At 35.9% G+C, this 12318-nt stretch overlaps 2 protein-coding genes across 6 annotated transcripts in view; one reads left to right on the forward strand and one right to left on the reverse strand.

The window, feature by feature from the left end:
• LOC110375818 (COP9 signalosome complex subunit 4) overlaps positions 1 to 12318 on the reverse strand; it is a 29836-nt gene that overhangs the window by 5034 nt on the left and 12484 nt on the right. For 2 of the 3 annotated variants that reach the window (XM_021334079.3, XM_021334078.3), the window contains exons 1-4: positions 1306 to 1507; positions 1113 to 1192; positions 676 to 827; positions 248 to 351 (exon numbers count right to left, since the gene is read on the reverse strand). In XM_021334079.3, the coding sequence (XP_021189754.1) occupies positions 248 to 351; positions 676 to 827; positions 1113 to 1192; positions 1306 to 1388 (419 nt within the window). In that variant the 5' untranslated portion in view covers positions 1389 to 1507. Of the gene's footprint in view, positions 1 to 247; positions 352 to 675; positions 828 to 1112; positions 1193 to 1305; positions 1508 to 12318 lie in introns of those variants that run through there. The other variant, XM_064039105.1, reaches the window with a different exon arrangement.
• On the forward strand, positions 2431 to 12259 carry LOC110375808 (protein lin-54 homolog). 3 transcript variants are annotated; one of them, XM_021334065.3, is made up of 22 exons: positions 2431 to 2888; positions 3817 to 3961; positions 4254 to 4345; positions 4516 to 4632; positions 4826 to 5066; positions 5327 to 5442; positions 5635 to 5704; positions 5796 to 5923; positions 6263 to 6353; positions 6514 to 6596; positions 6848 to 6922; positions 7193 to 7310; positions 7536 to 7619; positions 7967 to 8037; positions 8345 to 8632; positions 8755 to 8868; positions 9206 to 9287; positions 9647 to 9866; positions 10212 to 10323; positions 10737 to 10876; positions 11440 to 11671; positions 11776 to 12259. In XM_021334065.3, the coding sequence occupies exons 1-22, from the start codon at positions 2838 to 2840 to the stop codon at positions 11785 to 11787; spliced, it is 2682 nt and encodes an 893-aa protein (XP_021189740.3). In that variant the 5' UTR covers positions 2431 to 2837; the 3' UTR covers positions 11788 to 12259. The 3 variants fall into 3 exon arrangements, with proteins under 3 accessions (XP_021189740.3, XP_021189741.3, XP_021189742.3); XM_021334066.3 differs by having other exon boundaries at positions 9659 to 9866; XM_021334067.3 differs by having other exon boundaries at positions 6263 to 6290.

Genomic DNA, 12318 nt, shown 5'->3' on the forward strand with positions numbered 1-12318 from the left:
TATCTGTATGTGATATGCTGAATCTGGCTGGCTACTATTATGTGTATATTGGGTTATTTTCTTGTGCAAGTATTCAAGCACAAAGGACCGAACTAAACAGTGGATCTATGAGTTGAAAGTAAAGGATCGAAATATACAATGTTATAAGTAATATGTTGTAAGTAATTCTAGTCTTTTTACTGTCTCACTACTGAGCACAAATGTTTAAATAGTTTTCATAACCAGACTCAATTTCAACACAACTTACTTCTGTCCAGTTTCTAAAGGTATTCCAACCAGCACATTAGCTGCTTCTTTCCAATTTTGATTCCTTTCATAGATGTCTGCTAAGTGTTGTCTGATACTGGCCACCTAGAAAGAGGATAGAAGTTATACATTATCCTCGTTTATTTATTTATATACATTTTTATATTTTAAAAATAAAAAACAAAAAACAGGATATACATTATTATTATTGCTGAGCCTAACACTTTAATCTGCTGCAACTTATTGCTGGACATAATTTTGCCTCTTCAAATAATAACAACTTCTAGCAATGTATCTTCCATAGCATTGTATGTAAAGGCTTTAATAGTCTATGCAATTTGAATGAGGCAAAGTTTTATAGCTTTATAGTAAAAGAGTTTTTAAATGATTTTCAGTTAGAAAAAGCTATGTAAAAAAAAAAAACATTACCTGTTCCTCAAAGGAGATGACTCTAGGCTGTATAACATCCAGGGAAAAGTGTGACACCTCCTGAGACACGAGGTCGGGCAACAGAGCCAGGTGGGTGCTCACATCCGTCAGCAGTTGTCTCGATATCACCAGGCTCACATTCTCATTCACAACTGGAAATTATAATTTTTGGTATTTGAGTTTGGTAAACACTATAATGCTTTTATTACATGTGCTTGAGATGATAATATAACATCAAATATGTTAATAAAAATTATCATGATTTGGGATTTCTACTTTGGTAAGTCTAGATCTAGATTGAATATTTTGTTGGTTATGATTGGCAATGATAGATTGTAATTAATTCTGCATTAGATAACTACCCGCTATAAAAATAACAATTGTAACTGCCTGTGGTAACACAATAAGATATTATAAATATAATGAGCAATACGTACTTGCTTCGACAAATGCCTTTAAAGATTCCGCCAGCTCAGTTTCATTACTTTTCAGTATTTCCATTAGAACATTGCGGTACCTTAGGAAAACAATGATTGCATTAATGTAATGATAGCAAAACACTACCCAGTTATTCACAAACAATGTAAAGAAAATAAAATGAGAGTAGAATCTTAGAAAAACTAGACTCACTTTTCTGCTTGATCTTTATGTAAGCCACCAGAATTTCTCAATTCACTTAGATATTGACGAACGCCTTGTAAATTTAAAGGCATATTGATGTATTTTCACTATTACGAACACTAAGAAAAGAAAACTAAATTTTGTTTTGTTCCACTGAAAGCAAGACAAAATATTTTTGACAGTCGCGCAGTAGGCCGGATTTCGATATGACATTGACATGGGAATGGCATAGAATCGGGCATAGACAAAATTCCTCTCCCTACTAATTTCCGTTCCCTCTTATCACACTCCTGTCCAGAACTGCTCCAGTTGCTGTTAATGTCTATTCATCGAAACAACATTAAACTATAAACTGTGGCCTATTTTAGGCTACAGTTAGGTTGTGGTATATTTTATATGTTATATGTGTGACTAACATTTTGTTGTTATTTTTATGTATGTAAATGTATTTCTATTTGTTTCAGTGTCGTCCTACTAACAAGTTAAAGTTACACAAGATCGGCTACAACAGCATCTTAAATTCCTTTTGTTTTTTGTTTCTTTTTTGTTTTTTTAATCACAAGCACGACTTGCTTCTCATTTCACTTGTCATTGGCAGAATCGTCGACATTGACATCGACACGGATTGCCATAAATAAAAATAGAATAGAATAGAATAGAGTTCGGTAAATAACGGTTAATGATTAGTCGATTTTATCGGTTTTTGTCAGTGTCTCAAAAGTCAGCCGTATGCCGTTTTGGTAGGCGGATAAATCCAATATTAAAAAAATATTGGAAGCTTCCTATTGTTTTAATCACGCAATCACAATCAGAAAAATACGCCCTAGTGAAAAATTGCTTACTTTCATCACTTCATAAGCCTATGAACTAATACAATACTAGTTACCGCCAAAACGGTTCCACTCTCTTCCCGTGGGCATTCTTCCGCACAACAGTATTCCTAGATAAGGGCACTATGTATAACTGGGATAATTTTTGAAATCAGCCAAGTTTTTGGGATTAGCAAAGAAGCTCTTCAGTAAGGTATGGATTTCAGTGTCCAAACATTTGTCATTATGATCCTAAATCTATGGTTCATTTGCGAATAACATCGAAACAAAGCGCACTCTATAGATTTCTGTACCACAGCACTATTAAAATATTTTTTCTAATGTTGGCAGCTTGTGACATCAAAAAATTGAAAGAAGCGCCATTATAATTTTTCTCTCTTTTAATGCAATTTAAAAGAAAATTGCTTGTTTTATTCACATTTAATGCGTTACAAACTAAAGAGTAACTTGTATGTGGTGTCAACAAGTGATAGTTACTGAATGTGTGGAAGGTTTTTGCTGGTTAATAGAGTTTTATGTTTGTGTCGATTTGTTTTCAACCGTGGCGACTTGAGAGACTTCAGGGAGCTTGTCGGAGGAATTTGACAACTTAAAATGGCGGAATCTTTTGAACTCAAAAATGTTTTTGATTTATGCCCTGTGTAGTAGTTAAGGTAGTGCTTACTCTGTGAATAAACTATTGTGCAAAATATATAAGTATAAATCTTCATCATGGAGCATAATTTGGACGACTCTCTAAACTTGGAAAGTGCCATGGGCAGTGTAAGTAAAGACTGAAGATTTTCCTTTTATTTCTTTATTTTACTTGAGAGTTTTCCTTTTATGTTTGATTTATCATCTCAGATCTGCTCCTTAGTTTCCAAATATGAATTGTTGTGTCTAACGAGATCCTGTTGTAGTTATTTTCATATTCCTGATCCTTTCCCTCATAAAACCATTGTATAGTACAGTCTAAGTTAATGGTAAAAAATATATGAAATTATGCTTGATACAGTCTGGGAATAAAAATAGTGTTCATCATTATTTGGCATCTTATAAAGATATGCTGTTGTGAAAGGAAAAACTGTCAATATAACATTTAAAAACTCCACACCACTCTTAACTACTCTCAGATTTAACTTAGATTTTTTATTACATAGTGTTATGTTCCACAAGTTTCTTTGTAAGTGATCGTTACAAAGTTATGGCTTTGAATTAACATCCAATATCTAAATTGGAAATAAGCAATGTCATTGATGAAGGCTAAAATAAATATCTGTAGACAATGTTTTGTAAATAAATACAATTAGCATTCAATTTTATTAAACCTGTAATATCACACTGCAAGATTTTTGTTTGCAATGCAATCATTGAACATCCATGGTAGTCATTACGGGTAGTCGGAAGCCAGTAAGTCTGACACCAGTCTAACAAAGGGGTTTTGGGTTGCCCGGGTAACTGGGTTGAGGAGGTCAGATAGGGCAGTCGCTCCTTGTAAAGCGTTGGTACTCTGCTACATCTGGTTAGATATCCATAAATAGTTGGGAAAAAGGCTCAGAGAATGAATGCAAGTTATATAGTTTTACTAACAAGCCCTCCTAATAATTCCTACACGGCTTGCTTGGAATGTGTTTCTTGATGTATTGACCTTCATAATATTTCACAGCCAAGGCAGCATTCCCCCTTTTGATGTCTGTATGTACGTTCACAGATGGACTTTGATCATTCGGGTGTGGTTGTAAATCAAGATGACATCTCGTTAGAGACAACCGGACATGAACCTGACATACCGATGGAATTTGAGAACATTGAAGAGCAGCAGATGCTGATGGACACTGGTGGAGAGGAGATTATAGGTAATTTATAGTTTTACCGATGAAATCCACAATCAAATTTCACTGCTCCATAATTTGCCATTTTAACTAGGTTTTTTTTCAGAATGTAACTATTCCTAGGCCCATTTTCACTGACAACATAAGTCCATTTTTCTTAAATTAGCTACCTACTAACTTTGAAAATTGAACAATAATCTACAGTTGTTTTAAGAAAACTGATGTTAATGTTTTCAGTAAACTTAGCCTTAGTAAGTATATTATTACACATAGGGCCTGGATCTCATCAGATTGTGTAATAATATGTTCCTCTTAGTTTCAGAATTTATGAATGACCAGTATTCTCTACAAGAGTATTCTGTACAAGATGACTCAGCACAAGAAACAAGTGGACTGGATGAAGGACATGTAAGTATAAAAAAAATTGTAGTACACATTGTGTTGACGGACCATTTCAGGGTTATGTGGTCACATATCTTCCAAAAAAATACCTATATCGAAATTCCATCTGCTCATCATATCAGAATCTGAAGTTGTTTTAAGATGGTATAAGACATCAAATATTCTAACATTTGCAGGGTTTAAATGTGATGCATACACAAGGAGAATCAATGATAGACTTGCAGTTTGACACAGAAATACCTCAAACTGTAACACAGGAACCAGCTCCACAACCCAAGTATATTGCAGTTAAGGTACACAATTTTAATAATTTATTAATCCTGTTTTTGAAGTTACTGAACTTATTGAACATAGAAGGTACACATACTCTTAACGTATTTAACATACAGACTAACATTTGGATCAGCATTACAGCAATTACATACATCAACACCTATTTAACATAATTAGACAAACAAACAAACCAAAAACTCATTCCTCTTTCAGGCAGCACAGCCTCGCAGAAAGAACGAAACCATAGTGACGAGCAACCCTCCCCGACAAGTGGCCATAGCCCCCAAGCCCCCAAAGTTGGTGCCAGTTTCACAAAGCTTCTCCTCCGCTGCGAAGCACAACGTGGCCATAGCTCCCAAACCTGTCACCATGGTTAAGAACTCCACGGTAGTCAAGAAGATGTCTCTGGCAAGTGTGCTACAGAGTGGCTCGAAAACTGGCAATACGTTGTTGAGTAAGTTAGATTGCTGTATGTTTTTATATAACTTGAGTATGATTAAAAAATTACAACATGTTTAGAGTATAGTTTCCCACCAAACTTTTTGTTGTCAGGGAACATTGCGTGAGTTGCAGTATTTTAGTTATTTGTGTTCTGAATTTAGTTGTGAGACGTCATTGAGTTTTGCAAGGACAAATATACATAATGTTATAGACAAAAATCGCTATATACGGGGGAGAATACACGAATTTATAATATATTGTTTTATTTTTCAGCACAAATAGGCAAGCAACTGGTTATGGTGCCCACCGGTGGCGGTCAGAAAATTAAACTGGTTACATCCAGCTCGGGGATGCAATCCGTACAACTTGTACGAGCAAGTAGCGATCAGGTAATAAGCTACACATCTTTAAAACTTACTGGTAATTGTCATACAAACATTCGAAAAGAAAAAAGACGTTGACAAAATCTTCGATACCAACGAAGGAGCCATAAACAAGAAGAAGAAAAGAAAAAAAATGTTTCACGAAGATATATGACCGTGTAAGACAGACAATATATAAATTAATGTGTTTGTTTGCAGGCTGAGTTGATCAAAAACGTTAGCGGCACCAACACACAGAAGCCTGTGCTTGCAAAAGTTATTGTGCAAGGTAACTAAATAAAGTTTATTTAATTTATTGCATTGTCTAAAAACTTCCTCAATTAATAATGTACGATAATATGAACATTTGAATTTGCCAGGACAAGGAGGCCTGGACTCGCTGGGCCAGTCGGCGGTCATCACGAAGCTGATGCCTTCTACCAGCACGGCGCAGACACGATACGTCATGCAACAGAAAACTGTGCCCATCTCCATAGCTGCTAACAAGGTGAATTTTTATTTTTTTTATACTTACAGTACAGCCAGTAATTAATATCAAAATTATGAAATACCTGACCACTAAAAAAACTTTTCAATTACTTTTTTTATTCTCTGGACGGTTTTTTTTTGTTTTTAAACAATTTCAAAAAAGGAGAGGTTATCAGTATGTGTGGTTTTTTAGTTACCTGCAAGAGATTTCGGTGGGCAGATATTTTGTGTAATTTTGGAGGGCTTGTGTTACGTGAGAGAGAACATATTTTGTAAACTGTTAGGATTTTAGTATATTTAGATAACATAAATTACAGTATCAAATCTGTCTTAAAAATTATATTAATTTTAATTTCAGGTGCTCCTGGCGTCTCCAACGAACCAAGGTGTGAAATTCTCTAAGAAACAAATCATATCTATTAAATCGCAATCATCGATGTCGTCACAAGGTCAGCACAGTTCTCGCCAAACTTTAGGGCGGCTCCAAAGTTTAGTCATTTAGTTTGGCGACAACTGTGTTATTATTTTTATGTTCAAAAGTAAATATTAGATGACATCTTTCTTATGAAGGTAGAGCAGTTTATAGCAAACATATTCTGTGTTTTACAGGTACTACCAAGAAGGTAGTCATAAAATCAAATCCGAGTCAAAACGTTATACTGAAGACCACTGCGCCACCTAAAACTGCACAGGTTTGTGTTAACTATAATCAAAAAACCTTATATCTATTTTTTATAATAACAAAGAGACAATCCCATGTTCTGTGTTATCTTGCATACATTTTTCGTAGTAAGTGGGTTAGCGGCAGAATATATGCAGATACCAATATTACCTATAATGTTGAAGAGTTTCTATGTTTGCTTGAAAGCAGTAATCTCGAAAAAAAAAAATTATCAAGGTAGGCTACTTTTTATCCAATTCTTGCATTCATGGTTTGTTGTAGATATCAAAGGATGGAAATGTGGTGATGACGGGACAAAGGTCGCAACTACATCAAATTAATGTACCTGGGAAAGGCGTAAGTATTATTTCTTACTTAAGAGACGTTTATTTTGCTATAATTCACTAATTATTGCCACTACAACAATTCTGGGTTGGAAATCTATCCATTATAATACATAATGTTATTTCCCAAACCCTGCATTGCAGAGTGAATTCTGCTATATTATAAACCTACCTCTTAAATACATGAAATTATATCAAAATGATTTTATTTTATTCATTCATAAATGTTTATTATTTATGTATGTTGTAAGGATAGAACTTATTTCTATTATTGTTTATTCAGATTCAGTACATACGGCTGATAACAAACCCGACTCCCGCAACGCAGAAGGTAGCTGTCAAACCACAAAATCCTTCAATGGCTGTCCCAGCTAAAAGTTTCGTTCTAACTGATAACAAAGGTAAGTCTTTTTAAGTTAGTTAGATAACAATTGTCAAAACTAAAATGTCAATGCATAATTAAATTGATTTATAGATACTTTGCTTAATGTATAAATCATGACTGATGTAGTATAATGTACTAGCCGAAAGCCATAAAATAATTAATTTATCTGTCATTTATCACTGTTAACGGCCTTAACTTGTCTTATAAATTTCGTTTTGTACGTAAAACTTTTGTGTTACAGGTAATCTCATACAGATGACGGCGGAGAAATTAATCAGTGGACAACCGCCTCCATTGGTAGTCACGGGAGGTACCAGCAACAAAGGTAGGACACCAATCATTTTATGGTACATATACTCATAAATCCATACGTAATTGCTTGATTTCTGATAAATAAAATTCAACAGTTATTTTACTTCACACTTAACTTTTTCACAGTGTGACACTTGAGAGAATAATTTTAGAAAATAGAAAACTGAAAATTCAAATAATATTGACACACAACTCTAATTACGAAATGTTTCTCTATTCGAAACTACATAATTTGAAAATATTAAACATGGAACTAACTTTGGAATAATTTTAAATTATAAAAGTCAGTTGTCACATAAGTTTTTGTGATTCGCTTAGTGGCGGAAAGCTGAAATAAAATTGTGATATTTTGTTGTGCAGTGACCACGAAGCCACAGAAAAAGTTAGTGCGAATAGCTCCCATACCCATGAAACCCGCGCAAACCGCACAGGTGAGTGATAACTACGAAACTTACGGAAACATTCATCGAAACACGTCACGTAGCTTCGTTAATCATTTGTTGGACTAAAATTCTTTAATAGATAGTTTAATAAATTAGTATCTCCATAATGTGCATGCGTAAAACGAAATTTCGGTACGTAATATATTTTTCTCTAAATTTTTTTTTTGTTATAATTTATTGTGATCTTTCAAAACTGTACACTTTCGAGCACCAAAGCGCCCTCTTCTGGCCCCAGTTTTCCAAAATTAATTTCCAAACCTACAAGTCATATTGACGTCATAAAACATTTGTGTAGCAACAACAATCAGCGCGTTCTTCACAAAGCCTACTGGCACCTCTCTCTCCAATGGTTGAGCCGAATTTAGAAGACATGTCAGAACTCCTCGACGGCAGCAGCATGCAGGAAGACTGTGACGTCACGGAACGAGGGACGAGGGAGATGGAGAGAGAGATAGAGCAGCGACAAGAGGAGAGGGAGTCTAAGGCCGCGCTCAGAGCTCTCATAGCGGATACTGTAGCTGATGAGACTCAAGATGGAATGCACGGCATGCATGAAGTTGAAGTCGACTTTGAGAGACAAGAGGTTAGTAGAAATAGTTTTTTAATGTACAGAAGTCAAATTCTTAGTTGAGACGATTTTTTTATTGCTTGCTACTTAGAGATTTTAATTCTCGTAAATTAATACAATATGTTATTTTGGTGTAGACGCCAGACGACGACGATAACACGAACAGTATGGATCACGACAGCAGCAACAGATCAGAGGAACATCCGCTTATCGTCATACCTTCCAGTTACGGCAAGCAGGGACAAATGCGGGTACGTAGAGCTTTGAAACTTAGTAGTTGCGATTGCAAGCTCGTCGTTGCTCTCGCAGTCATAATAATAGAAAAAAAAACAACTTACCTGATAAAAAGTTTAATAGTAAAGCTAAAGAATTAGTTTGGTTACTTTCAAAGTTCCTTCGTCAGGTTTGCAAAAGTATTTCTACGCATTTATCAAGGAAGGCTTTTTAACACGTTGTATGAAGTAGTTCCCGCGGGAAGCGAGTGATACCGCGGAATGATGTAAAGATTTATCAAATACATCTATATTTTTTTTCCAATAATGTTACATGTTTTATATATTTTGCTTCATGTTTATTTATTGGTTTTAGGACGACAGGAGCTACTCGAATATGGATCAAGACAGTTCGCTTTACCTCTCACCGAAAGCGTCACAAGCGCTCTCTGAAAGTGGTAAGTTTATATAGGAATTTTATTCTTGGAAAACTATAGTAAAGGCGGTTTGTTATCATAAATTCGTATGGGACACTCTTATGGTTTGGAACCGCGCGGAACATGGGATGTTACGAACGAACTTACCAACACTTTCATTCTAAATCGGTTGGATTCATTTACATTAACATTTGTTTTGGGTTTTTTTCTGTAGTTATTTCCTCAGTATAAAAAGACGTATTTTTAATAAACTGCAGATTTTTAATACATAGGAAATCCGAATACTATACTATAATATAATATTTTAGTTATTTTTGTATTTATTTGATAACAAAATAAATATTTTCCTCCAAATAAAAATATATTTCAACTAAATGCAGATGTTTCAACAGACTTAGTAGCCGGTGACCTCGGTCTCAGGCCGCGTAAGGCCTGCAACTGCACAAAGTCACAATGTCTCAAGTTGTACTGCGACTGCTTTGCTAATGGGGAGTTCTGCAACCGCTGCAACTGTAACAATTGTCACAATAACCTGGAGAATGAGGAGCTACGCCAGAAGGCTATTAGAGCCTGTCTCGATAGGAATCCTAATGCTTTCAGGTAAGTTTTTATTTTCATATGACAAACAATTGTGGTCTTGAATTTTTTGGATGTGGAATGGGTGGGTGAATTGATTTGGATAATGTTTGGTTTGTTGTTAGATGTTTATGGTTATTCTGGTGTATATAGTGAGTTTTTCGGAATATAAGTGAATCATGGGCTGTTGCCCTATGTTGAATAATGGTACTCAGCTGTATCTAGTAGTAGTTTGACTGGCAAGTGGAATTTGTTAAATGGAAAGTTGGAAAATGGCTAGACAGATTTCTGACTTTAATAGTCTGGTTTACCCAAAGTCTATAGTCAATGTTTTATTTGTGTATATGTTTATGTGTTTTTTTTTCACAGGCCAAAGATAGGAAAAGCGAAAAGTGGTGGTCCTGATATAATAAGAAGGCACAATAAAGGATGCAACTGTAAAAGGAGTGGATGTCTCAAAAATTACTGTGAATGCTATGAGGTAAATACAAACATTTTTTATAAATTTACTTTTGATTTTTGTTTTTCTTTACTGCATTTATATATTTAACAACATATTATTTCTTACTTTAAAAACCATTTAAGTTATCAAAATACCTGCTTATGAGAATTAAAATAGTTATTTTATAACTGACTTAAAACAAAAAAGAGGTTCTCAGTTGGTTGTGTTGCGAGCCGTTTGCGTGCAGTCACGGCAAAGGTTTGGTGCCTCTTTAGCGCAACAAATGCACCCAATACTGCGAGTATGATAATGAGCTCACTGATGTTGTAGCGAACAAAAATGCAAGCAAGCAGCTCGCAAGCGGCCCGCAAGCTGCACATTCGCCAGATATGGATGCACCCTAATATGGCCAGCGCTTATATGAGAATCATATATGATTATTGTTTTTCCAGGCGAAGATAGCATGCACGTCGATGTGCAAGTGCGTGGGCTGCCGCAACGTGGAGGAGACGCTGGAGCGGCGCCGCGACCTGCGCCTGCGCGACGTGCGCCCCGACCCCATGCTGCGCCCGCCGCCTGCTGGACATCTTAAGTATGTACACTTTATTTGTGTCATCATAGTTATATCCCTCACAACCTATAGGCCGTTTGAAACCCGTTGCTGTCACGGGACCGTCACCGAGAACGAGAAGAGAACTACATATTTTTCCTCTATATATTGTTCTATCTATGTGGAAGATCAAATCATCCTCTGAGCCTTTTCCCAACTATGTTGGGGTCGACTTCCAGTCTAACCAGATGCGGCTCGGTACCCATGTTTGGCAAGGAGCGATTGACTATCTGACCTCCTCAACCCAATATATAACCCCTAATAAATAGTTAGGCTGGTGTCAGACTTACTGACTTCTGACTACCCGTAACGACTACCAAGGTGTGATGGTTAACGACAGCCGGGACCTACAGTTTAACGTGCCATCCGAAACACAGTCATTGGTGTCTAAGATATATTAAGCAAGTACAAAACGTAAACACATAATGGGCTAAACGACCGTGTGTGAAAAGGTGTCCCGACATTATACTGTTTTTCTCTGCCAATAATAATTTACTATAATAAAAATGACAAAATATATTTCAAACGATCAATAAATTTCACAGGCAACCATGCAGCTTCATGACGTCGGAAGTAATAGAGGCGGTGTGCCAGTGCCTGCTGGCGGCGGGCGTGGAGGGCGGGGCGAGCGGGGCGGCGGGTGGGGCGAGTGGGGGGGCGGGTGGGGCGGACGCGGAGCCCGACCCGCTGCGTGACGTCATCGAGGAGTTCGCGCGCTGCCTGCAGGACATCATCAGCGCCTCGCACCAGTCCACATCGCTGTCGGTACTTGATGATGTAAGTATTTATATTTTAGTTTTTTTTTTTGTTTGATGAAGATTTACCTGTCGTGTGTGCATTGGGCTACTTTTCTTTCTTAACTATAATTTTCTTATTTACAGGGACCAGCGTAGCATATAGTGGCGTACTAAATTCTAGAAGAAAGTGATTTAATTTTAAATGATAGATAAATAGCATGTATAATCTCAATGATGCTGACTGTATAGACGAAATGCTAGAACGCTTCGGTTTACTTTAATTCATTTGATGAATTGATTGACAAAGCAATAACTAGGAATCGTAAACATGTATAAATAATTAAGAATAATTAACCACTGACAAACTCGTATCGCTTACAAAAGACTGTTGTAAATATAGATACTCACGGTATATTATATTCGTGAAACATATGCACATAAAATCCATTTATACATAGTATGGAATAAAAATGTACATTAATATAACGGACTTTCAGATTTTTATAAAAAGTTTTATAGACATGTACATAATGTTGTTGTAAATAATATATTTTACTAGTCATAAGAATACCTTGACGTAAGGTAGATATACTGTAAGTAGCAATATTAAATACAATGTTTCTTTATATACGACGCCTTTTATTTCAACTACATATCTATCACACCAGACAACATAAACGTAACTAT

Source organism: Helicoverpa armigera, chromosome 18 (genome assembly GCF_030705265.1).
Source record: "Helicoverpa armigera isolate CAAS_96S chromosome 18, ASM3070526v1, whole genome shotgun sequence".
NCBI classification, from domain to species: domain Eukaryota; kingdom Metazoa; phylum Arthropoda; class Insecta; order Lepidoptera; family Noctuidae; genus Helicoverpa; species Helicoverpa armigera.